Source organism: Salvelinus namaycush, chromosome 34 (assembly GCF_016432855.1).
Source record: "Salvelinus namaycush isolate Seneca chromosome 34, SaNama_1.0, whole genome shotgun sequence".
Lineage (NCBI taxonomy): Eukaryota > Metazoa > Chordata > Actinopteri > Salmoniformes > Salmonidae > Salvelinus > Salvelinus namaycush.
In genome coordinates, this window is record NC_052340.1 from 6,070,027 (window position 1) to 6,097,739 (window position 27,713).

Consider the following 27,713-nt stretch of genomic DNA (forward strand, 5'->3'; position numbering starts at 1 on the left):
TCAGAGGCCTTTGCCGCGGTCCATTTGGGAGAGTGCATTAGTAGCATCCCAACCTGCGACAAGGTTATGAAGCTGATTGAATAATTACCGTCCATTACGGCCCACGCCGCTGCTGATGTGCTGCCTGGCTTCTGTCTTTAGAGATAGAGACGCACGGCCGATAGAGACTCAGATTAGATAAGGACAGATTGGGTCAATTAAGAGATAAACATACAGGTACAGGACAGTGTGTGTGTGTGTGTGTGTGTGTGTGTGTGTGTGTGTGTGTGTGTGTGTGTGTGTGTGTGTGTGTGTGTGTGTGTGTGTGTGTGTGTGTGTGTGTGTGTGTGTGTGTGTGTGTGTGTGTGTGTGTGTGTGTGTGAGATCAATTGTGTGACTTCAATGTACTCAGCCAGCCAGGTTGGGGAAGGTGATGTACAATGTCATTGCTACACACGGCCCAGGGACAGTGTGTCGGCTACAGAGATTCTACACTGATGTGATGCCGGGTTGGGAATTGTCACAGTCATGTAAAATGCACTAGAAAGTATTCTCTTGTGGACAGACGACTTAAACATCTCACCAGATTACGCAACATTTTAGATTGAATAGAAAGTCATTTCATTGAAATGTCAAACTCGGGTCTGGCTCCTCAATATCCCAGCTCCCTACCCCAACCTGACCCTATTCTACCTATTATTCTTCCCCTCCCATGATAGTGTTGACCCAGCGGTAGTGAGGGCACCCCTGGCCGCAGGGCAGGACACCAGGCTGCTGCAGGCCACGCTGACCTTTTAAAGGTCACCAGAGCACAGAGGCAGAGAGGGGGAGGGGAGAGGGAGGCCAGCCAACTGGCACCGCTGGTAGAACTGGGAGTCGGAGGGTGTGTGTGGGGAGGCAGGGGAATTGGGGGAAGGTGGTCTGCTTTGCCGTGTCTTTGGTAACTGGCGTGAGACTTCTGTAGTGAATGGCTTTTTTAGCACAGTGGACGCTCTTCAAAGCTTTTATAGTGAAATGTACACCTAACTATGCATAATTATTCCTCTCTCTCTCTCTCTCGCTCTCTCTGTGTCTCTATCTTTCTCTCTCGCTTCCTCACCACTGCAGGGGGTCTGAGCCTGTCACAGCCTCGGCCAATCGCAGCCTGCGTTAGAGGTGGCGGCTGCGTGTGATTGGAGGATGGCGACCATGCCGTTCATCAGCGAGGGAAAGTGCGTGAGTGTGGAGTGGGACTTCCTACAGGGACTACTGGCCAAACCCCCCACCCTGCCTTGGTGAGAAACACACACACACACACACACACACACACACACACACACACACACACACACACACATAATAGCATTGCATAGCGAGTGCTAACACACACAAACACTTACTCATATTCTAAACGATCACACCCACACAGCCCCTCTCACACACTCTGTACTGTGTAGTAAAATGGTTATTGCTCTGTAGCCTTGGGTGTGATGGCTGTTAATCCCTTTCCCTTAGTGGGAGATTACGTACATTTGGCTGGATTTATTAATGGACGGTCATTTATAGGCGGATATAAAAACGACGCAGAATCCATGGGTGAGTATTGATTGTCCTCTCTGGCGAGTTGAGCTCGTATAATAATGAGCCGTTGTGGAGGACGGGGCTATTCTAAACACAGCTGTTTACACACCCTGGAGAACGCAGGCCGACTGGGGAAATACCAACGTGTTGGCTGATTAGGACAAAGACCACACACATGCATGCAAAAACACACAAACATACACACACACACACACACACACACAAGGAAACATGCGTACACACACGTTTTATTTTCTCTATTTCTTTCTCTATTGCCCTCTCTCTCTCTCTCACACACACACACACACACCCTCCCTCCCGTGGCAGGCAGTCTGCAGGCCCGGAATGAGAATCGATGTCACAGACACGGAGGAGAAATGCTGTTTCTTTATTCTACCACAGACACAAACTGGAGTCGCCGTGACAACATAATTCTACCACTCAGGCCCCATTGAGGGGAGTCGATACCCAATCAGAGAGACAGGCTACCTGAGCCCAGGCCCCCCTCTGCCACACAGCCCCTCCTCCTCCCATTGATCACTCAATCACCGCTGCAGCCCGGTACCTGCCAGCCAGTCGCATGGCTGTGTGTGAGACAGCGAGGGAGAGAGAGTGTGGATGCTAGTGTGTGTGTGTGTGTGTGTGTATGTGTTGGAAGCAGACACACTAGCTGTGCTGTGTAATAGCCATGTGTGTACCAGTGTGACAGGGGAATAGAGCCTGGTAGATGGAGCACTTTCTGTCTGTAATTACACGGACAGACAATCTGCTGGAGACAAATTAGAATTGAGATTGGTTCACTAAGATTGCGGGTGTCATTATATTCCTTTTAAAGGACTATTCTCGGGTCATCGTCAGCATACACGACCAAGCCACAGGTGCTCATTCTGTGGTCAATTAGGATTCTTTATCATTTCGGGGCTTTGGCATGAACCACACGCCCTTTTCACTTATAATTCTCCTTTACATTCTCTTTGCTATCTCTCCCCTCTCCCCCGGACCTTTCTTCTCCTCCTCCAGTTTGCAGAACCTGCGGAAGGAGAAGTCTCGTAATGCCGCTCGTTCCCGTCGCGGCAAGGAGAACTTTGAGTTCTTTGAGCTGGCCAAGATGCTGCCTCTCCCCGGGGCCATCACCAGCCAGCTGGACAAGGCCTCGGTCATCCGCCTCACCATCAGCTACTTGCACATGCGCACCTTCGCCAGCCAGGGAGACCCGCCCTGGTGCCCCCTGCTGGAAGGAGAGAACCACTGCAGCAAAGGTGAGCACTCACCCTTACCTTACCCATGATCTTAACCTGAAATGACTGGAAAACACAGTCGCCGATGCTGCAACAAAAGCATTTGACAAATTGTACTGTAGGTGTATCAGCATTGTAACAGCAATGTACTATTCTATGTAGTCCTTCTCTTACCCAATGAACCTCGCAGACACACACATCACTTCACATAGACACCTTATTGAGCTCCCCCTCATCGCAGAAAAGAGAAATAGAGAGAGACAGACAGACAGAGACAGACGGAGACAGACAGAGACAGACAGAAAGATAAACAGAGAGATTGAGAGAGACAGCGAGATAAATAGAGAGACATAGATAGAGCAGACAGAGAGACAGAGAACGACACAGAGAGTGAGACAGGAAGAGAGAGAGAGCGAGAGACACAGAGAGACAGAGGAACAGAGAGAGCCACAGACAGAGCTGCACAAAGACGGAGAGACAGAGAGAGGATACACAAAGGAAGGAGGAGCCTATTGGTGCGATTTGTAATTACAGAAATTAGCTATATAACGAGTAGAGTGTGATTATGAGGGTTGTCTAATTGCTACTATTACAGAGGGGAAACAACTCAGCTACAATTAGGTGTGTGTGTGTGTGTGTGTGTGTGTGTGTGTGTGTGTGTGTGTGTGTGTGTGTGTGTGTGTGTGTGTGTGTGTGTGTGTGTGTGTGTGTGTGTGTGTGTGTGTGTGTGTGTGTGTGTGTGTGTGTGTGTGTACGCGTGAGTGTGGGTGTGTCAATGGTTGCAGAAGTGTTTGTCTGTGATGGTGCGTTATATTTTTTTGCACCAGTGTGTGTGTGTGTGTCCCCCGTTACTCTCAGCAAGTCCTCCTGAAATGAGACAAACCCATGATATCTCATTGATACTGTGTAAGACGTGAACATCGACATCACGTACCTTACAAACAATGACAGTCTAGTCTTCCTATGACCTCACATTTGCTTATTTTACAAGGAAAAACTCGTAGAGTTACTGCACACGATCATACTCTTACCGTTGTTCTGTGGATAGGTTTTCAGAGGATCCGGCCTTGGAAGAGGCCTGGTGAAAGGAGGACGTGGGCATCTCATTGAATAGCACGTCTATCTATTCCAGCGCTTCGATCGATCGCCAATTGACGTTCACGTGCCTGTGGAAACACGTTCAATCCACTAGCAGATGTTCTAACAGAGCTTTACAAATGCATCTCAATGGATTGACTGGAATGTACGGTACACTGCTGTATGTACAGCGTGCAGGACATTTTGACCATTCATCTGTTTCTGAAATCTGTACGGAAGTTTCCTCTGGGAAAAAAAAGAAGCAATTCTATTCTATTCATCAGCATTCGGAAAACATGAAAGTATGACGCCCGCACGTGTTGGGCATGATGCTGGAATGAAGATCATCCACCTGGTGCCCGAATAACCGCCACCCGACCCGGGACCCAGAATTCCGAATAATGTCACAGGTCTGGGTCGGATCTGACATGATTGTCACGAGTCTCGGGTATGTGTAATTTTAACTGACTTGTCCGGAAGGCCCTGTACAGATCCGAACACGACTGCTGCAGTAGAGAGAGAGGGGGGGAAAGAGAGAAAGAGGGAGAGAGAGAAAGAGAGAGAGAAATGTTACAATTTATGTTGACTGCTCTTGGTTTTAACTAGAGTGGAGCATGGTGCATGGTGCATGTAGCTTGTTCTTCTTGTTGTTGTTGGCCTATCATAAGTCATGAAAGCAGCTATAGGCTATAGGCTACGGTCATAGAGCTTTGGTATGTGGCAAAAGTTAGGAGATTCATGTATTTAATCAATGTAAGATATAATTACAAGTTATGGGAGAAGGATAGACGACAGCGACCAAGAGCCAACAGGTAGGCTGCTACTTAAAACCTCTTATGGGCAGGTGGCGTCCCACCTGGCCAACATCTGGTGAAATTGCAGAGCGCGAAATAAAAAAATACCAAATTCAAATATTTAACATTCTTGAACATATATGTGTTATACATCAAAATAAAGCTTAACCTTTCTAGCGCAGGCGTTCCGCTAGCGGAACCCCTCGACAACATTCCGCTGAAAAGGCAGCGCGGGAAATTCAAAAATATTTTTGGGAAATATGTAACTTTCACACATTAACAAGTCCAATACAGCAAATGAAAGATAAACATCTTGTTAATCTACCCGTCACGTCCGATTTCAAAAAGGCTTTACAGCGAAAGCACAACATATGATTATGTTAGTTCAGAGCCAAGTCAAAAAAACACAGCCATTTTCCAGCCAAAGATAGGAGTCACAAAAAGCAGAAATATAGATAAAATTAATCACTAACCTTTGATGATCTTCATCAGATGACACTCATAGGACATCATGTTACACAATACATGTATGTTTTGTTCGATAATGTGCATATTTATATCCAAAAATCTCAGTTTACATTGGCGCGTTACGTGCAGTAATGTTTTGATTCCAAAACATCTTGCAGATAGCCACAGAAATCCCAGAAATCCTCATAATAAACATCGATAAAAGATACAAGTGTTATTCACAGAATTAAAGATAGACTTCTCCTTAATGCAACCGCTGTGTCAGATTTTTTAAAAACTTTACGGAAAAAGCATAATCTGAGTACGGCGCTCAGAGCCCAATCCAGCCAAATCCAGCCAAAGAAATGTCTGCCATGTTGGAGTCAACAGAAGTTAGAAATAACATGATAAATATTCACTTACCTTTGATGATCTTCATCAGAATGCACTCCCAGGAATCCCAGTTCGACAATAAATGACTGATTTGTTCCATAAAGTTCCATAAAGTCCATAATTTATGTCCAAATAGCCACTAGTTGTTAGCGTGTTCAGCCCAGTAATCCATCTTCATGAGCACTAGGTCCAGACAAAAAGTCAAAAAGTTCCGTTACAGGTCGTAGAAACATATCAAACGATGTATGGAATCAATCTTTAGGATGTTTTTAACATAAATCATCAATAATGTTCCAAACGGAGAATTTCATCGTCTGTAGCAAAGCACTGGAATGAGAGCTAACTCTGTCGGGAGCGCACGTCACGAGCATGAGACACTCTGCCAGACCACTGACTCATTCAGCTCCCATTCCCCCCTCCGTTATAGCAGAAGCCTGAAACAAGTTTCTAAAGACGGTTGACATCTAGTGGAACCCTTAGGAAGTGCAACTTAACCCCATAGACACTGTGTATTTCTCAGGTTTTCGCCTGCTATATGAGTTCTGTTATACTCACAGACATCATTCAAACAGTTTTAGAAACTTCAGAGTGTTTTTAATCCAATACTAATAATAATATGCATATATTAGCATCTGGGACAGAGTAGCAGGCGGTTTACTCTGGGCACGCATTTCATGCAAAAGTGAAAATGCTGCCCCCTATCCCAAACAGGTTAACTTCTTGTTAATCCAGCTGCTGTGTCAGATTTCAAAAAAGCTTTACGGCGAAAGCAAACCATGCGATTATCTGAGGACAACGCCCCGCATACAAACACATGAAAATCCTATTTCAACCAGGCAGGTGCGCCACAACAGTCAGAAATAGCAATATAATTCATGCCTTACCTTTGAAGATCTTCTTCTGTTGGAACTCCAAAATGTCCCAGAAACATCACAAATGGTCCTTTTGTTTGATAATGTCCTTCTGTATGTCCCAAAAATGTCCATTTATTTGGCACGTTTGATTCAGAAATACACCGGTTTCAACTCGCCCAACATGCCTACAAAGTATCTAATAAGTTACCTGTAAACTTGGTCCAAACATTTCAAACAACATTCCTAATCTAACCTCAGGTACCCTAAAACGTAAATAATCGATAAAATTGAAGACGGAATAAACTGTTTCTAATACCGGATAAAAACAACGTGAAGCGCACTCCAGTTCACGCGCACCAAAATAGTAGAGTCCACCTGGAGGGACACTTACAATGAATAGGACTACTTCTTAATTTCTCAAAAGAAAAACATTGAACAATTTCTAAAGACTGTTGACATCTAGTGGAAGCCATAGGAACTGCAACCAGGTTCCTAATAATAAGGGTATCCCATAGAAACTAATTGGAAAATCCTATGACCTCAATTTTTTTCCCCCTGGATGGTTTGTCCTCGGGGTTTTGCCTGCCATATTAGTTCTGTTATACTCACAGACATTATTTTAACAGTTTTAGAAACTTTAGAATGTTTTCTATCCAAATCTACCAATTATATGCATATCCTAGCTTCTGGGCCTGAGTAACAGGCAGTTTACTTTGGGCACGCTTTTCATCCGGAGGTGAAAACACTGCCCCCTACCCAAGAGAGGTTAATATTTCTGAATGGAGTTGTTGTTATTTGTAACTGTAGGCCTCAATTAGCATAGCTAGCTAACGTTAGCTAACTTAACTAGCTACTCCCGGTTTGATGCAGTCACGACAGTGACTATGTAATCCTATTTGATGAGAAATAACCTAGCTATGGCAGCTATTAGTCTACTATAGCGCGAGGCAGCTTGCTTGGTTGCTGTCTCTCTTCTCTCGTCTCTCCCTCCCTCCTCCCTGCTCCCTGTGTCACTCACTCACAGTACGGCCTCTCCCCCGCCTGCTAGAGTGGCAACTCTCTCTCGCTCCTCTGACGCTCTATTAGCTCCGGTTAATAAAGTAGTTTAAACATTTTTATTTTCTGCTGCTTCCCTCATTCGTATCGAACCAAGTCTGGATCCGACCAAGTCTATACGGAACGGGTCTAGTTGTCCTCGGGTCCGTTCGAAATGGGTCTCTATATTTGAACATTTAATTAATGCATATCGGGTCTGGGCGGGAAAGCCCCAGGTCCATTTCGTAACGGGTCCAAAAACCTCTAAACCCCAACCCTGCTGTTGCATCATGGTGCCTGTAGTTAGACTTTTAAGTACCTACAGTGTGATGCATGGCTGTAATTCCACTGTAGGAATGTGGAATTATGTGTCCAGACGGAATCCTGAAGGGGACTCTTGCGGTGGCTTCCCTCCTCTGTCATTCTCCTCTCCTCCTCCCGGGGTTTGGGCGGTGGGGGTTGGGGTGGGTGAGGGCCACGGGGGTAAGGGAGAGAGAGAGAGAGAGGGGGGGGTAGTGTGGTTTTTGTCTGCTTCCCACGTTTCAAAGCCAATCTTGAAAAATGAATAGACAGAGGAAAATCAATTGCATGACCTTCACACAGCGAGAGAGCGGGAAGAGAAGGAGAGAGATATATGGATGGGTGGTGGAAGACGAAAACGAAGGAGTGGTAGAACGGGAGAGGACCAGCTAAGGAAAAGTAAAATCTCTCAAAGATGATGCTTTTTCACCCATTATGTGTGTGTGTGTGGTGTAGGTTGGGTCTACAGTGGAGAGCGTTAGTCCTGAACCTTTAATTTCATGTATTATTCAAGACTACTGAATATGCACAGGTGATTTGAGCTTTTGAGAGAGAATCTCTCTTGCAGATATGACTTCCACCCTGTAGAAATGCCAAATGTTGACCTGTCTATTTTCCTGAGGCATCTCAGTATTTTGCAGTTTTACAATATTGTAGAGATTTTGTCTAATGACAGAACACGCTGACTCTACAACACAAGCCTCTAAGATCTTCTGAAGACACTGAAACAGAAACCATGGACCAATCGGAAAAAAATATTCTGTCACTGTTTGTGAGGTCAAACTCACCTCTTTCTGTCTCTCGCTCTCTCTAGCTGTCTCTTGACTTTGACTTTGTCTGCCTCGCATGTCTCTGTCTCTCTCTGTCTGTCTCTGTCATCTCTCTCTCTCTCTGTCTTACTGTCTCCTCATCACTTCTCCTCCGTCGCTCTCCCTCACTTTCTCCATGTCTGCCTCCCACCTAATTCTCGGCGTTTAAAGCAGCGGTGGCTTTTAAAGGAAGTTAATTGCACTCAAATTATGTTCGACCGCGGAAGAAGTGAGGGAGCGACAGTGAAAGAGAAACAGGGAGAGAGAGGGAGGGAGCGAGAGAGGGATTGCAGAGTGAGAGGATAATTGCGGTGGAGAAGGACGTTGCGATTATGGTTGCTCTTTCTCTCCTGTCTGTCGTCTCAAACCCTGTCTGTTCTTACAGGGGTAATACTACAGGGGTATCACACACACACACACTCTCACACTCACACACTACACACACACTCATACAAACACGCACACACACACTCTCTTGGAAAATTGGAGTTCAGTAAACAAGTTGCTAGGTGATGAAAAGACAACTAGCATAAGCAAACTTGAGTAGAAAAAGAGATGAACCACATGCGGTTATTTACAGTCAGGTCCAAAATTATTGGCACCCTTGATAAAGATGAGCAAAAATAAATACTGAGTTATATTGTATGCTTAAAAAAATTGACACATATTATTTTAAACAATTCCTCAGAGAAATATACTTTTTTAACAAGTAATGTTTTTTTCTCAAAAATATAGGGGTCAAAATGATTGCCACCCCAGTTTTCAATAACTTTCACTGAGTCATTTTCTGAAATGTTTTACAAGATTGGAGGACACATTGGGAGGGATCTTAGACCATTCCACTGGTGTGCGTGGCCAAAGAGCTCTATTTTCATGTCATCCATCAAATGTAAACACCTGGAGTTTGCTAAACGGCATTGGCACTTGGATTGGAACTGATGCCATGGTCAAATGACATGAAAATAGAGCCCTTTGCGTGGCTACCAGCGGTGGGTTTGACGTCGAAAGAAGGATGCATAAGCAGAAAAGAACCCCATACCTACTGTAAAATATGGTGGGGGATCTTTGATGTTATGGGGTTATTTTGCATCCACTGGTCCTGAGGCCCTTGTTAAAGTCATGAACTTTACCCAGTACCAGGACATTTTTGGCAAAAACCTGGTTGTCTCTGCCAGGAGGATAAAACTTGGCCACTAGTAGATCTTCCAGAAAGACAAAAAGACAATAACCCCAAGCACACATCAAAATGTTGGTTGACAAAGGTTGACAAAGAAAATAAATACAGAACCTTACAATACCACATAATTACAAACTGAAAACATGTTTTTAGAATCTTTAGCAAATGTATTGAAATTAAATACATAAATATCTCAATGACATAAGTATTCACACAGTATTCACATAAGTATTTCCCCCAAACATAATGCTTTGTATTCAAGACATAAAGTACATTTCTCTGTCAAATTGTTTCCTGTTTTCACTTTAGTGCCTTATTGCAGGATGCATGTTTAGGAATATATTTTTTATTATGTACAAGCTTCCTTCTTTTCACTCTGTCAGTTAGGTTAGTATTGTGGAGTAACTATAATGTTGTGGATCCATCCTCAGTTCTCATATCACAGCCATTAAACTCTGTAACTGTTTTAAAGTCACCATTGGCCTCAAGGTAGAAATCCCTCAGTAGTGTCCTTCCTCTCCAGAAAGTTAGGAAGGATGCCTGTATCTTTGTATGCAACTTATTATGTGACTTGTTAAGCACATTTTTTACTACTGAACTTATTTAGGCTTGTCATAACTAAGGGGTTGAACGCTTATTGACTCAAGATTTTTCAGCTTTTCATTTTTAATTAATTTGTAAACATTTCTTAAAACATAATTCCACTTTGACATTATGGGTTATTATGTGTAGGTCAGTGACACAAAATCTAAATTTCATTTATTTTAAATTCAGGCTGTAACACAACAAATTGTGTAAAAGTCAAGGGGTGTGAATACTTTCTGAATGCCCTGTATGTTCTCCAATCTCATATTTTGTTTTTAGAAAAAGGCTCACTGTCGTTACCCTTGCAAGGTGAGGTATTGAACGGTATTGAACACAAGGGTGCCAATAATGTTGACCCTTATCTTTTTGAGAAAATCTAAATATGACTCTCTTTATCTGAGTGATTGTACTGGTATAAATAATATAATAGTCCCGTTTGTTTAGCATACATACAATATAGTTCAGTATTTGGATTATTTATTAAAAAAAAAAAAATCTCGTCTTTTTCAAGGGTGCCAATAATTTTGAACCTGACCTTATTTGGTTCCCATGGTAACGTCATAACTAGGTTTAAAGGTCGACAGCTATGGGGTGGAAAGTAAAAAAAAAAAAAGAGAGGTGGGGGAGGGGTGAGTGAACTTGGACTAAATTATGTATAGAACAGAAGCATAAATATCAAGCAATCAAATTTCTCTCTTCTATCAGTGAGTAACATCAGGAAGACCCCCAAAATTGACCTGCGAGTCACACTGTAATTAACGTGGACGCTTCATCTCATTCCACAAATGAAATTAAACCACGGAGAGCAAATCTAGCCAAGCTAATTAAAAGTCAATGTGATAGAAAGTACCCCAAGAGCTCTCCTATGACACACACACACACACACACACACACACACACACACACACACACACACACACACACACACACACACACACACACACACACACACACACACACACACACACACACACACACACACACACACACACACACAGAAGGATCTTTGTTCTCAGGGTGAGATACCCTGCACCTTCGTAAGGCCCCTGAACATTACCATCACCACACACACACACACACACACACACACACACACACACACACACACACACACACACACACACACACACACACACACACACCCTGTTGAGGCTGTTTTGGTTTCTTGGCCGCCCAATTGTGTGACCCCAGGCATGGCAGGTAGGCGGGTGGAGTGACTGTAGTAAATGGATCTGTGTGTAGACTCATCCGTCAGCCCCACTGGCCTCATGTCACATCCACCATTTCTTCCGGCCCCCTGACAGTATTCATCGCCACTGATCACCAGCAGCATCTCCAGGGACCCATGGGGGTGCTGTGTGTTATGGGGGTTGGTACCAGACCCCCAGTGGGCCAGCCCTCTCCCCGTAGCCCCACTAGGGTCCAGGCAGGCAGGCAGAGCGACAGGGTCCCCTCCCCCTCTGGGTTAGCTTCTGAGTTGTGGCTGTAAGGTCCCCAGCCCCAGACCCCCTTTCAGCCTGAATGGACCAGCCTCATTGATATTCCTAAGCTTTCACACATGGGGACCCCAATCTCACAATGGCACTGGGGCTTTGTCCGGCAACTGTTTATTTCTGAGAGTGTGTGTGTGTGGCGGGGGGGGGGGGGGGGGGGTGTTTGTATGTGTGTGCCGGTCTAAAGGAATGTCTTCTCTTCTGTTGGCTGACCGATGGCAGGGACACGATGAACAGACGGGTGGGGGATGGATGTGTGCCCCCCCCCCCACCTCTGTGTTCAGTTGTAACCCAGAACAGCACTTTAATTTTGCTGTCATAACGTGTATTGATTTCCCAAAGCCTTGCAACGACACATGGACAGGGATATCTGGCGATCCCTACACTCACTCACTCACTCACGCACACACACACACACACACACACAATGCCGCTGCCTGTTCAGAATGCAGTGTTAAAAAAACAAACCTGGCAGAGCGACACACACACACACACACACACACACACACACACACACACACACACACACACACACACACACACACACACACACACACACACACACACACACACACACACAATTTGACATAAAACAGTAGAAACGGGAATTGTGGATTTAACCCCTGTCTCTCTCTCTCCCTCTCTTACACACACACACACACACACACACACACACACACACACACACACACACACACACACACACACACACACACACACACACACACACACACACACACACACACACACACACAATCTCTATCCATCTTTCTCCCTCTCTGATACTCTCTATTTTGGTTTCTCTCTCCATATCTAATTTTCTCTATTTCTGTCTTCCTCTCTTTCTCTCAGTTGTAATTACCTCCGTAAACAGCTCTACCTTGATGGCAATGCTTCTGTAATAGCTTGTGTTTGGGATGCATTAGGGGTGGTGAGGCTGTGTGTGTGCGTGTGTCTGTGCCTGGTTGCCTGTGTGTGTAAAAAAAAAACAGCCATTTCCCTTAGGGCAGCTAAGGAACTAAGGTCAGGGCGTGACAGTACCCCCCCACCCCCAAGTTTGCGGACTCCGGCCGCAAAACCTTAACCTATAGGGGAGGTTCTGGGTGGGCATTTCACCGCAGTGGCGGCTCTGGTGTGGGACGTAGACCCCGCTCCACCTCTGGCTTGGCCCACTTAGGTGGCGCCTCTAGAGCGGGGACACTCGCCGCCGACCCCGGACTGGGGACCCTCGCAGCAGGCCCCGGACAGGAGGGCGACTCTGGCAGCTCCGGACAGGAGGGCGACTCTGGCAGCTCCGGACAGGAGGGAGACTCTGGCAGCTCCGGACAGGAGGGCGACTCTGGCAGCTCCGGACAGGAGGGCGTCGCTGGAGGCTCCGGACAGGAGGGCGTCGCTGGAGGCTCCGGGCAGGAGGGCGTCGCTGGAGGCTCCGGGCAGGAGGACGTCGCTGGAGGCTCCGGACTAGAGGCCGTCGCTGGAGGCTCCGGACTAGAGGGCGTCGCTGGATGCTCCGGACTAGAGGGCGTTGCTGGAGGCTCCGGACAGACGGCCTTCGTTGGAGGCCTCGTGCCATAACTCCTCACTGGAGGTTTCGTGCCATGGATCCTCACTGGAGGCTTCGTGCCATGGATCATCACTGGAGGCTTTGTGCCATGGATCATCACTGGAGGCTTCTTGCCATGGATCATCACTGGAGGCTTCGTGCCATGGATCATCACTGGAGGCTTCTTGCCATGGATCATCACCGGAGGCTTCGTGTCATGGATCATCACTGGAGGCTTCTTGCCATGGATCATCACTGGAGGCTTTGTGCCATGGATCATCACTGGAGGCTTCGTGCCATGGATCATCACTGGAGGCTTCTTGCCATGGATCATCACTGGAGGCTTCTTGCCATGGATCATCACTGGAGGCTTTGTGCCATGGATCATCACTGGAGGCTTCTTGCCATGGATCATCACCGGAGGCTTCGTGCCATGGATCATCACTGGAGGCTTCTTGCCATGGATCATCACTGGAGTAGAGAGACACACAGGAGGCCTGGCTCTGGCAGCAGGCACAGGACTCACCAGGCTGGGGAGACATGCAGGAGGCCTCCTCCTTAGCCGAGGCACCGGATACACTGAGCCGTGGAGGCGCACTGGCGGTCTCGAGCGCAGAGCTAGCACAACTCGTCCTGGCTGGATCCCCCCTGTAGCCCGGCAAGTGCGGGGAGCTGGAACAGGCCGCACTGGGCTGTGCTGGCGAACCGGGGACACCGTGCGTAGGGCTGGTGCAGTATAACCCGGGCCGAGGAGATGCACTGGAGGTCAGATGCGCTGAGCTGGCACCATCCCTCCTGGCTCAATGTCCACTCTAGCTCGGCCGATGCGAGGAGCTGCGATGTAGCGCACTGGGCTATGCGTGCGCACTGGGGACACCGTGCGCTTCACCGCATAACACGGTGCCTGCCCGGTCACTCTCTCGCCACGGTAAGCACGGGGAGTTGGCTCAGGTCTCCTACCTGACTCTGCCAATCTTCCCGTGTTCCCCCCCCCCCCAAAAAAAAATTATTCTGGGGCTGCCTCTCGTGCACGTTACCTCGAGCCAACTCCTCGTAGTGTCGCCGCTCCGCTCTAGCTGCCTCCAGCTCCTCTTTAGGACGGCGATACTCTCCCGGCTGTGCCCAGGGTCCCTTGCCGTCCAAGATTTCCTCCCATGTCCAGGAGTCCATTCCCACGCTGCTTGGTCCTCTTTTGGTGGGTAGTTCTGTAACGATTCTCGTCCTGGGAAGATGAGGAGGAAGGATCGGACCAATACGCAGCGTGGTAAGTGTCCATAATATGTATTTTAATAAATCAACTGAACACTGAACAAAATAACAAAGAGCACGAACGAACAAACGAAACAGTCCTGTATGGTGAAAACACACAACACAGAAAACAACTACCCACAAACACAGGTGGGAACAGGCTACCTAAGTATGGTTCTCAATCAGAGACAACGATAGACAGCTGCCTCTGATTGAGAACCACACACGGCCAAAGACAAAGAAATAGACAACATAGAACACCAGACATAGAATGCCCACCCCAACTCGCGCCCTGACCAAACCAAAATAGAGACATAAAAAAGGAACTAAGGTCAGGGCGTGACACGTGTGTCGATCTGAAGTGTGTCGATCTGACGTGTGTCGATCTGGTGTGTGTCGATCTCATGTGTGTTGATCTGATGTGTGTCGATCTGGTGTGTGTCGATCTGGTGTGTGTCGATCTGGTGGGTGTCGATCTGGTGTGTGTCGATCTGGTGTTTGTTGATCAGTGCTTGTTGATCAGTGTGTGTTGATCTGGTGTTTGTTGATCAGTGCTTGTTGATCAGTGTGTGTCGATCTGGTGTGTGTTGATCAGTGTGTGTCGATCTGATGTGTGTCGATCTGGTGTGTGTCGATCTGGTGTTTGTTGATCAGTGCTTGTTGATCAGTGTGTGTTGATCTGGTGTTTGTTGATCAGTGCTTGTTGATCAGTGTGTGTCGATCTGGTGTGTGTTGATCAGTGTGTGTCGATCTGATGTGTGTCGATCTGGTGTTTGTTGATCTGATGTGTGTCGATCTGATGTGTGTCGATCAGTGTGTGTCCCGATCTGATGTGTGTCGATCAGTGTGTGTCCCGATCTGATGTGTGTCGATCAGTGTGTGTCCCGATCTGATGTGTGTCGATCTGTGTCCCTGCAGTGCGACGCTCCTGCCACTCTCTGGCCACTGACATGTTCGAACAGCACCTGGGAGCACACCTGTTACAGGTAAACATCACACACACACACACACAGACACACACACACAGGGTTCCTTTCAAATGTATTTATTATATAAGCGTGTCATTGAGAACAAACAGTATTTTAAAATAGTACACAATTTAGCCAGGTTATTCAAGAGGTGAATTCTCTGCACTTTTGTTTGTTGACACGTTTAATCTATTTAAATGTTTTTCCAAAAATATTCAAATATTCAACCCTGTAAATATTAATATCGTCACAGCATGCTGCAATTGTTAGTGGGACAAGGTAGCCATGTTTATTCCTGTGACAGTCTGACAGTGTGACGCTGCTTCTCTGTTTTTACGTCTCCTCCTGCATTTAAAGACGTGCTTGAACCCCCTCTGACGTCTCCTCCAGCCAGTCAACACTCGTTAGGAAAAAACCCACAAAAACATTGCACTGCCCCACCGTATTACAACTATCAAACAACGACAAATGACTGCAGTGGACAGGAAAGAGAAAGAGAGCGATAGAACGCGGGAGGGAAAGAGGAGAAGGGTGACAGACGGGGTGCATGGAATGTCCTAAATGACCGAGGTGTGCTAAGACAAAAGACTGCCGTCTGCGCCGAACGTTCTGAGGAGGAGCGGCGCTGAAAGAAGTCAAATTAGGGCTTCAGAACACGCTATGATTCTTTCCTCTTGCCGTCCTCTGTCAGTAATAGCATGATAATTGCACTTTATTTCTCCACCATTCAGCCAGGCTCGCCGCGCCCCACACCCCGGCCACTCGCATTTGCATACTGAATGTGTCAGTTGCATAAATTACCGCCACTTTAAGCGCCGCTGCCAAAATAGCAATCTTTCTTCAGCAAAGTGGCCCTAGCTTCCCAGCACACCGCCGCTACTCACTTGTGTGAATGCTTGTTATTACGACGAATATTATTCTGTGAAGGAGTCCTTCCTAATGGGGTGGTTGTATACCTTTCACTTACCATCATAATCACCACTCCCTGTCTCTACCTCTGTCTCTACCTACCTACCGGTGTCTCTGGTCAGCAGACAGACACAACAGGAAACACCATGCCGTCCTACTGTTATTAACACTGATTGAAACAGCTCCGCTGGTGTCTGCCTGCTCTGTGTTTAATGTGCCTTGTTGACTCTCTGAACAGGCTGGTGGTGTTTACCAGTAGTGTGTCGTGTGTACCTGAGGGGCCAGCCAGACAGGACTGTTGATGTGGGCGGGAGAGGGGGGAGAGGTGGGAGAGACTGAGCGGTGAAGGGCTGGTTGTTGGTGGTTCTCCAGCGGCAGGCAGCCGCTCATTGTAATTTGCTCGATACACACTAATTGCTCTAATTTGTCTGTCTGTGTGTGTGTGTGTGTGTGTGTGTGTGTGTGTGTGTGTGTGTGTGTGTGTGTGTGTGTGTGTGTGTGTGTGTGTGTGTGTGTGTGTGTGTGTGTGTGTGTGTGTGTGTGTGTGTGTGTGTGTGTGTTGCTTCCACAGTCTCTGGACGGCTTTGTGTTTGTGGTAAGCTCAGAGGGACGCTTCCTCTACATATCAGAGACTGTTTCCATCTACCTGGGCCTCTCACAGGTAAGGCCTTCTGTACATGGACGCACACGCACACACTCTCTCACACACTCTCTCACACACTCTCTCACACACACACACACACACACACACACACACACACACACACACACACACACACACACACACACACACACACACACACACACACACACACACACACACACACACACACACACACTCCCTCTGTCACACACACTCACTCACTCACTCACTGACTCACTCACTCACTCACTCAGGTTACTCCCATCATCTCTCTTTTCATATCAGATGTTGTAATGTGTTTTGGTGTGTTCCCACCTTTGTGTGTGTCTAGATGTCTTTGACTGTTCTCTTCTGCTTGTCTCTAGTTTCTTCGTCTCTCTCTCTCACACACTCTCTCTCCCTCTGTCTCTCTGTTTCTCTGTCTCTCTAGTTTCTCCGTCTCTCTCTCTCTCTCTCTCCCTCTGTCTCTCTGCCTCTCTCTCTCTCTCTCTCTCTCTCTCTCTCTCTCTCTGCCTCTCTCTCTCTCTCTCCCTCTCCCTCCCTCCCTTCGTCCCTCCAGGTGCTCACCTTTGTTGATTGCCTGCGGCCTCTTGTACTGTGAATGTTAAGTCCTGCCATTTCGACCAGATGCATAAATAATAACAGTAATTACTGGCCCAACAATCAAAGTGTCGCCCCTGCGCGCAGGGCCTGTCTAAGGGAGCAAATCGATAGGCATCTTAAAAGCTCCATTGATTGTGGGGAGGAGAAAAAACACCAAGGGGGACGGGGAGACAGATAGGGATAGAGAGGGAGAGGGAGGGAGGAGGGGAGGGATAAGATATGTTTGGGAAAAAAGGATGGGGGACACAGAATGAGAGAGAGAAATAAGGGAGGACATTTCGATAGCGGTGGGATTTGAGTGGGTTTTAAAAGGGGGGATTTGGGTGTAATTGGGAGTCTGCCCCTGGTTGGATTGGACTGTCCTGGAGAGAGGCTAGTTATTAGTGGGGGGGGGGGGGGGGGGGGGTGTGTGTGTGTGTGTGTGTGTGTGTGTGTGTGTGTGTGTGTGTGCGCGCCGGTGTGCTTGTGTCACAGTTTGGTATTTCTCTTGCTAACTGTTGGTAAACACAAACTTAAAATCTAATTATGAAATATATCTGAACAGGTGTGAAAAGACTACACAGCCAAATGGTAATGGAAAGCCTTTTTGGTATGTAAATAGAGCTTAAATGTGAAGTTGAAGTGAAATGCATCATGGGACTGAATAGGTAAACAACAAAGGCCATTCTTATTCATTAAACAGATGGCCTCACTAGTCAAATCTCCTCAAACAGAACTAAACACACCAGCCTTAAAACAAAATTACAATCAAGATTTACCTTAACTCCAAAACACACAGTACCACGTTTAGAAAAACTGACAGAGAGAGAAAGACTGCAAGACAAAAAAGAGAGAGAGACAGAAAGAGGGAGGGAGGTGGGAGAAAGGGCATGCACACTTTAATAGAACAAATCCCTGTCTCTCAGGGAGGAGAGAGAGAAGGGAAATATAACTAGTGGTTGTTGTTGGAGGACATGGATCTCTCTGTGGACCGCCCTGACCTGTCTCCCAGCCTAACCCCTCTGCCCCGGCTTACCCATGGGGCCCCTCTCCAGACAGTGGGGTTTCTTAGACGGCTTAGCCAAGGTCAGGCACTTTGACCAAGGGCACAACTCGCCGTCCGCTCCCCTGCTACCTGGAGGTGATCATGTCCCTCACCCCAGGTTTCCTGGCCGGAGAGGCGCGCTCTGAACCGGGACCCCAGGTCCTGCTGCTCAACCCCCCTTACCTCCTGCACGGCAGGAGGGAGGACGGAGGAATGGAGGGAGCGGGGAATTGATCCTGGACTGGTTAGTATGCAGCCCTCATCACTCCCCCTCCCTCTCTCCTCTCCCATCCGTCAGCGGCGGGCTGAGAGTGTGTTGTGGACGACTACCCGGATGCCTCATACATATTAAAGCTCCCTGCTATTATTTATATCATGTCTCTCCTCCCCCCCCCCCCTCTCTCAACCCCCCCACACTATACCTGTATCTTTTTCTGTGTCCCTCTCTCTCTCCTTTCACTTTCCTCTCTCTCTCCTCTCTCTCTCCTCCCTCTCTCTACCTCTATCTTTCAGCTGCCTCTTTCCCCGTTAGTTTTCTCTCTCTCTCTCTCCTCCCTGTGATGAAGTGATGGTAGACTGACAGGTATAGTACCACAGACGTCAGTATTGCCTTTTACTGGGGGAGGGCAAAGGACTGTGGGAAGCCTGGGGTCCTCCAGGGCTGACTTCCTGTCTCTGCCAGGGGATTCTGGTCCATTTACGTCTCGTTTAGCTCTAGCAACTCATTAACACCGGGCTGTTTTAAAACTTTGATCTCTCCGCTGATCCCTCGCTACTTACTCGAATCCTCTCTCCTTGTGTTTTTTTTCTTTTACACTTTACAGGAGTTAGCCTTCCTTTTCTCTCTCTTTATTCACACTTCATCTGTGCTCCCTCACTCAGCTCTCTGGCTGTGATGTCCTTGAATGCCTGTTGGAAATCCCATAAAGCCCACACTAAATGGATCTAATCCTTCATAAATGGGTATGTCCTACAGACAAGGGTGTGAGGCCGCAGGCAGGCAGCCAAGCAGGCAACCCAGCAGGGAACAGCCAGGCAGGCAGGCAGGTAGGTAACAGACAGGCAGGCAGGGATCAGACATGTAGGGAGACAGGGAGCAGGCAGGCAGGGAGCAGAAAGGCAGGAAGGGAGCAGGAAGGGAGCAGGCAGGGAGCAGGCAGGTAGGCAGGCAGGTAGGCAGGCAGGTAGCAGACATGTAGGCAGACAGGGAGCAGGCAGGCAGGGAGCAGACAGGCAGGAAGGGAGCAGGAAGGGAGCAGGCAGGCAAGCAGGCAGGCAGGGAGCAGACAGGCAGGAAGGGAGCAGGCAGGGAACAGACAGGCAGGCAGGGAGCAGACAGGCAGGCAGACAGGGAGCAGGCAGGCAGCCCAGCAGGGAGCAGACAGGCAGGGAGAAGGCAGGGAGCAGGCAGACAGGGAGCAGGCAGGCAGCCCAGCAGGGAGCAGACAGGCAGGCAGGGAGCAGGCAGGCAGGGAGCAGGCAGGGAGCAGACAGGCAGGCAGCCCAGCAGGGAGCAGACAGGTAGGCAGGGAGCAGGCAGGGAGCAGGCAGGCAGGGAGAAGGCAGGGAGCAGACAGGCAGGCAGCCCAGCAGGGAGCAGACAGGTAGGCAGGGAGCAGGCAGGGAGCAGGCAGGCAGGGAGAAGGCAGGGAGCAGGCAGGCAGGGAGAAGGCAGGGAGCAGGCAGGCAGGGAGAAGGCAGGGAGAAGACAGGTAGGCAGGGAGCAGGCAGGGAGCAGGGAGAAGGCAGGGAGCAGACAGGCAGGCAGGGAGCAGGCAGGCGCTTTATCATATGAAATGGAATCTCACCTTAAAGGATTTGAGTAGGACACTATGATGCAGGAGGATGATAGCTGGGAGGTGTTAGTGGTCTTTATCCCTCTCTGGGAGTGGGCTGGATACGCTCATGCCTATGAATTAATAGGAAATGAATGAACAGATTCAAATAGTCAAATCTGACCTTCACAGATGGTATATCCCTGGTGTCTTTCAGCTTACTTTAATCACCAAATACAGCAGATTTGTATCCTTCCCGATGTGTATTATTGTAATCTGTGTCTGCCCCCCAGCTCAGGGGTGTGTGTGTGACGTGCGTCCGTGTGTGCGTTGTTGCGTGCATTCATGTGTTCATGCATGAGTGTTTGTGTCTCATCTCTACATTTGATTGTGTTTAGGTGGAGTTGACGGGCAGCAGTGTGTTTGACTACATCCACCCAGCGGACCATGTGGAGATGGCAGAGCGTCTGGGCATCAGGCCCCACCTGAGGGCCGAGGCTGGCTGCCACGTGGCCCCCGAGAGCGCGTCCAGCTCTGCCTCCACATCCTCCCTGGCCGGGACCCCCGAGCCTGGTACGTCTCACATACATGTCTGTAGGCCTGGACTGATGTTGTCCAGATCTGGTCCAAATGTGGTTTCCCCCTGTCTCTCCACAGCCCCCTCAAGCCCCCTCTCTCCTGGGAACGAACCTCCTGACCGAGGCTTCTTCATCCGTATGAAGTCCACCCTCACCAAGAGAGGCCTCCACGTCAAGTCCTCCGGCTACAAGGTCAGAGTAAGAGACATATATATAGAGAAATCAAACTCTCCATTCCTATAAATCATTCAGACTGTTTGTAATGTATAGGGTAGCAAAATTCCGGTTTCCTCTTTATTCCCTCGTGAATCCAGGAATCTTCCAACCAGGATTTCTGTAAAAAAATTGAATTTCTGAAAAGTTACAAGAGTTTTGCAACTCTAGTAATGGACTACTCACCGTTCATTTAGTAGAGACACTGTACATGTACAACCATGCAAGTTGCTGTAAACTCTTCCTGTCAGGTGATCCATGTGACCGGGCGAATCCGCTGTCGCCCTGCCATGGTGCCAGGCTCCGCCCGCTCGGTGCGTCGGCCAATGGGCTTGGTGGCCCTTGCGCACACACTCCCGCCCTCCACGCTGAATGAGGTGCGCATGGAGAGCCAGATGTTTGTCTTCCGGGTCAACATGGATTTGCAGGTCACCTACTGCGAGAACAGGTACAGCTACAGTGACACACAACGACACACAACACATAACAACACACACCAACACAGCTACACAACAACACAACAACACAGCAACACAGCAACACAACAACACAACAACACAGCAACACAGCAACACAACAACATAACAACACAACGACACAACAACAACACGCCAACGCAGCTACACAACGACACAACAACACAACAACAACACAACAACACAGCGACACAACAACACAACAACACAACAACACAACGACACAACGACACAACAACACAACAACAACACAACAACACAGCGACACAACAACACAACAACACAACAACACGCCAACGCAGCTACACAACGACACAACAACACATCAACAACACAACAACACAGCTACACACAGGGGCAGATGTCTGTATGAGGTGCATATATGGTTGTACTGTGAATCATTTTATGGTCGTATTTGACTCCATTAAGAAATGGTATGTGTTTGTTTGCCTGTGTATGTGTGCCTATATGTTTACATCACGTGGATAATACCATCATTGTTCCCTGTAGGATCTCAGAGTACATGGACCTGAGCCCGGCAGAGGTGGTGGGACACACCTGCTACCACTTCATCCATGTAGAAGACCTGGATAACATCAGACAGAGCCATGAGGACTGTGAGTCACTGCCCTGTGTGTGTGTGTGTGTGTGTGTGTGTGTGTGTGTGTGTGTGTGTGTGTGTGTGTGTGTGTGTGTGTGTGTGTGTGTGTGTGTGTGTGTGTGTGTGTGTGTGTGTGTGTGTGTGTGTGTGCGCGTGTGCATGCGTGTGCATGCGTGTGCGTGTGCATGCGTTTACCTTTGAACGTTAACATTTTGACTAAGCTCATATTTTGCAATCAGCGCCCTCTGCTGCCAAAGTCCTGTAGTGCTATGCCAACTCGCTCTTTACTCTCTCCCCTGTCCCCTCCCTCCCTCTCTCTCTCTCTCTCCCTCTTTCTCCCAGTGTTGAGGAAGGGTCAGGTGGTGACCGGGTACTACCGCTGGCTCCAGAGGAGAGGGGGTTATCTGTGGGTCCAGTCCTGTGCCACCGTCTCCATCAACCACAAAGCCCCCCACGAACGCAACGTCATCTGGGTCAACTATGTCATCAGGTCAGCCCCGTCGCCACAGTAGCCTCAGGTCAACCACAGCACACAACACGTCCAGCATTATGCTCTTAGACAGAGTCCGACTCCTTCAGGCCACCGTCATTTTAATATACTAAACTGTAATGACGGCGAATACATTTCATTATCTCATTACGTAGGGCTTTGCTCATTTACAACGCCTAAAGGATACAAGTTTTCACACATGGATTCAAGGAAATTCTATATTTTCCTTTGTCTCTGTCTCAGGACCCACAACCCCCCAGCTCCTAAACACACATACACACTCAAAGACAAACAGACACACATGCACGCACAGAGCAAGAGAGGAGTCGGACAAAAACAAGAGGAACAGGCTGAATTACAATACTAATTGGAGCAGCGCTTTATAATTACAACAAATGGATGTCAGAATGTTGGGTCTGAATGGTGTTTTAGTTCATTAGTGCTGTAATTACAAGAGCTCATTAACTTCTCCAGCAGAAGCCCCCCCCTCCCTCCCCGATCCTATCTGGGCTCAGTTCTTTACGGGTGGGCTCCTGAGTGGCGCAGGGCTGGCTACGGGAGAGCAAGGGTGGCTAGTGTGTGTGTGTGCGTGCAATAGGGGGGGAGGGGTTGTTGGATACAGCGGGTTGGGGGTAGCTGATGGGAGGTATTAGTTGGAGAGGCTGGTTGTTGTTGATAGATGAGGGTAATGGTGTGAAGGAAGTTGATGGGAGGTATTAGTTGGAGAGGCTGGTTGTTGTTGATAGATGAGGGTAATGGTGTGAAGGAAGTTGATGGGGGGTATAAGTTGGAGAGGCTGGTTGTTGTTGATAGATGAGGGTAATGGTGTGAAGGAAGTTGATGGGGGGTATAAGTTGGAGAGGCTGGTTGTTGTTGATAGATGAGGGTAATGGTGTGAAGGAAGCTGATGGGAGGTATTAGTTGGAGAGGCTGGTTGTTGTTGATAGATGTGGGTAATGGTGTGAAGGAAGCTGATGGGAGGTATTAGTTGGAGAGGCTGGTTGTTGTTGATAGATGAGGGTAATGGTGTGAAGGAAGTTGATGGGGGGTATAAGTTGGAGAGGCTGGTTGTTGTTGATAGATGAGGGTAATGGTGTGAAGGAAGCTGATGGGAGGTATTAGTTGGAGAGGCTGGTTGTTGTTGATAGATGAGGGTAATGGTGTGAAGGAAGTTAATGGGGGGTATTAGTTGGAGAGGCTGGTTGTTGTTGATAGATGAGGGTAATGGTGTGAAGGAAGCTGATGGGAGGTATTAGTTGGAGAGGCTGGTTGTTGTTGATAGATGAGGGTAATGGTGTGAAGGAAGCTGATGGGAGGTATTAGTTGGAGAGGCTGGTTGTTGTTGATAGATGTGGGTAATGGTGTGAAGGAAGCTGATGGGAGGTATTAGTTGGAGAGGCTGGTTGTTGTTGATAGATGAGGGTAATGGTGTGAAGGAAGTTGATGGGGGGTATAAGTTGGAGAGGCTGGTTGTTGTTGATAGATGAGGGTAATGGTGTGAAGGAAGTTGATGGGGGGTATTAGTTGGAGAGGCTGGTTGTTGTTGATAGATGAGGGTAATGGTGTGAAGGAAGTTGATGGGGGGTATTAGTTGGAGAGGCTGGTTGTTGTTGATAGATGAGGGTAATGGTGTGAAGGAAGCTGATGGGAGGTATTAGTTGGAGAGGCTGGTTGTTGTTGATAGATGAGGGTAATGGTGTGAAGGAAGTTGATGGGAGACAAAACAAAATACACAATGTAATCTAAGACCATATAAAGCTCTCTGTAAAGTACTCACTGCACCCATCCTGCTAAATCAGGAGACATAAACAGTGGTTTTCTGCAGCACTCAAGAGCTGTAAAAGGTGTATTTATTATCTTATATTTACTGTCTCACCCTCTCTCTCTCTCTCTCTCTCTCTCTCTCTCTCTCTCTCTCTCTCTCTTTCCCTCTCTCTCTTTCTCCCTCTCTCTTTCCCTCTCTCTCTCTCTCTCCCTCTCTCAGTCGGACAGAGCTCCCAGACACTCCCCTGGATCTGCTGCAGCTCCCAGAGAGTCTGAGGGTGGAGCGTCTGAAAGCCAGCTCCTCCCCTTCGGAACACTCACCACAAACCCGGGGTAGGGTACCACACAGTCAAAACAGACACACACACACACACACATACTGCAATCACACACACACTTGTACTGTACATTGAATCACTCACACATACACAAACACACATGATGGGGCGGCAGGTAGCCTACCGGTTAAGAGCAATAGACCAGTGCTCAAAAGGTCGCTGGTTCAAATCCCCGAGACCACTAGGTGAACAATCTGTCGATGTGCCCTTGAGCAAGGCACTTAACCCTAATTGCTCCTGTAAGTCACTCTGGATAAGAGTGTCTGCTAAATGACTCAAATGTAATGATACATCCAACTCTTTTCCCCTCCTCAGGCCCACAGCCAATGAAAAGCTCTGTGTGTAAAGGTGACCCTGACTCTAAACTGAGAGAGATCTATAATCCCGGTGTCCAATCAGGGGACAGGAGGAAGCGTTCGCTGCGGTCTGACTCTGAGGGTGCTCCCGCGGAAACGCGGCGTCGCCTGGAAGAGTTCCGCCAGAGAGAGCGGAGTGTGTCAGCTTCCTCAGACCTGGGCAGCGAGAGCGGGGGAGAGGAGAGAGAGTGGGAGCATGGGGGAGACAGCGCGAGGGTCAAACGAGAGGAGGGGCCTTCGAAACGAGGCGAGGAGACCCCCATGAGGGGCGGCGGGGCGCACAACGGCCGTGCGGTAATCCAGCACCTGAAGAGTGTAGTGTCCTCGCCTCTCTCTGGCCACCCCAACATCAAGACTGAACATGAGGCACTGGCCGCAGGGGGTCGCTGGACACACACACACACCTCCTCACACATACAACCCCCACCCTCACACACACACACACCCTGCGGCAGCCTGAACGGCGACAGTCCCCTCACCCCTATCCCGGACTCCTCCTCCAGCAGTGAAGCCCCACCCAATGGTATTTTCACCCCGCCCTCCCCCGCCATGTCCCCTCCGATGTCCGGCTCCTCCCCTCTACCCTGTGAGGAGCGGGGAATGTTGTCTGGAGGCCGAGGGTGCGGGCCTGACTTTGAGCTGTTGCATAGACTGGCAGCGGGGGGTGCTGCAGGACGGGTGCTGTTTCACCCCCTGGCCCTCGGCCCCCAGGGGCCACAGAGCCTGTACGCCCCCAGTACCATCCGCTATGCGCCCCCAGAGCTGCCCCACTCCCACCCCGGTGCTGAGGGGCTGCGCTCCGACCACCACAAGGGCCCCCCAGCCTTTTTCCCTCACCTCCAGAGGCTGGCCGGCCTGCCCTCCTTCAGTGGGTTCTCTGCCTCGGACAATCCCTTCAACCCCTTCTGTATGAACGGACTGAGGGGGGCCGCAGGGTCCGAGGAGGACTGAAAGAGAGGTGGGGCTAGAGAGAGACATGGGGGCAGGACATTGGGACATATGGGGTTGTGAAACTGAACAAAGGACCATTTGCACAGCTTCTGTGGGGAGTCAGATGGTGTCCGACACAGGTGACAGGATGGGTGACACTCAAAGTGGACTTTGACACTTAACTTTACCCCACTAGTTGTCCAAGCTTTGTTCCCCTCTCTGCTCTACCATATCCTCTCTCCGCTGCTGTTACATGACTGTGCAGAGTTCCATGTCTAAAGCCATATTGTACATAGAGACAGGACCATACACACCTTCACTACTCCTTCCTCAGTATTATAACAACTGTTCCTGAGCCTGTCAGACTGACTTCTGTGTGAATGGAAAAAAAGAGAAAAAGAAAATGGATGACATTTTTTTCCCATTTTTGCGTGAAATACTGAATCATCTCTTAAATGGAGTTAGAAATTATACTCTGGCACAGAGGTGGAAATATAGAGGTCTGAGCCAATCTCACGGACGCCCAAAATAATATTTGAACACATCTCGGGTTATCCTTCCTCCCACAATGTGAACCTCGCTGAAGAGGGTTAAAAACTGAAGAGGGTTAAAAACTGAAGAGGGTTAAAAACTGAAGAGGGTTAAAAACTGAAGAGGGTTAAAAACTGAAGAGGGTTAAAAACTGAAGAGGGTTAAAAACTGAAGAGGGTTAAAAACTGAAGAGGGTTAAAAACTGAAGAGGGTTAAACACTGAAGAGGGTTAAAAACTGAAGAGGGTTAAAAACTGTGAAAGCACAGAGTGAGGGGAGTCTCAGATACATTCCATTCCACTCTGAGGCTGTTCTGTCACGATGTCGTCTGGGAAAGAAAGGCATGGGAGGTGGGCGTACAATACCTCTACTGGCTGGTCACTTTGTAATGTTTTCAGTCTTGTAAAAACTGAAAACGATCCTACAGAATGAAGTGTTGTGAAAGTGAAAGACGCTGGGCTGTGCTGGGTTTGAGATGAAAGCCATAGTCCTATTATATTGTCATGTTGTTGCCATACGGTGAAGTGGGAGAGGTGTAAAAACTATTGTCTTATACTAGAGAACATACTTTGGGAAATGCCACAGTTTAATTCAGAAGCCCTCTACAAATGTATTCATAGTAAAGGGTTTGGGGAGGGGTGGGGGGGGGTATTTTTTTTAATTATTCACATTTGTCCGAGCACTTACTGAAATTTGTTATGAACACATAGCACTTTTGAATGTCCTTGTGTGCGTTAAGGGTTAAATAACAGAGTGGTCATGATGAATACCACAAACGGACCACAAAATGTAGGGTCATTAAAGAAAGACCACGGGAGTTTAAAACGCGGTCATTAAACGTGTTGTCATTCAAATATGACCATGGGGATTTAGTACAGTTGTGGTCAATAAAATAAGAACTGTAGCTTTTTGTTCTCAAAGTGGTTGTCCGGAAACATCCATATTAGGTCATTAGAGGTGGGGTGGAAAACATATATTAAATC

The 27,713-nt window shown here is 48.2% G+C and overlaps 1 protein-coding gene across 1 annotated transcript; it reads left to right on the forward strand.

Moving 5' to 3' along the window:
* Positions 1–1,158: 1,158 nt before the first annotated feature.
* On the forward strand, positions 1,159–26,221 carry LOC120029071 (neuronal PAS domain-containing protein 1-like). Its single transcript, XM_038974376.1, has 11 exons — positions 1,159–1,253; positions 2,560–2,798; positions 15,451–15,518; positions 16,981–17,070; positions 20,853–21,027; positions 21,112–21,224; positions 21,497–21,693; positions 22,232–22,338; positions 22,665–22,812; positions 24,797–24,910; positions 25,222–26,221. Exons 1-11 carry the CDS (start codon positions 1,159–1,161, stop codon positions 26,219–26,221), a joined length of 2,346 nt encoding a protein of 781 aa, XP_038830304.1.
* The last annotated feature ends 1,492 nt before the right edge of the window (positions 26,222–27,713 follow it).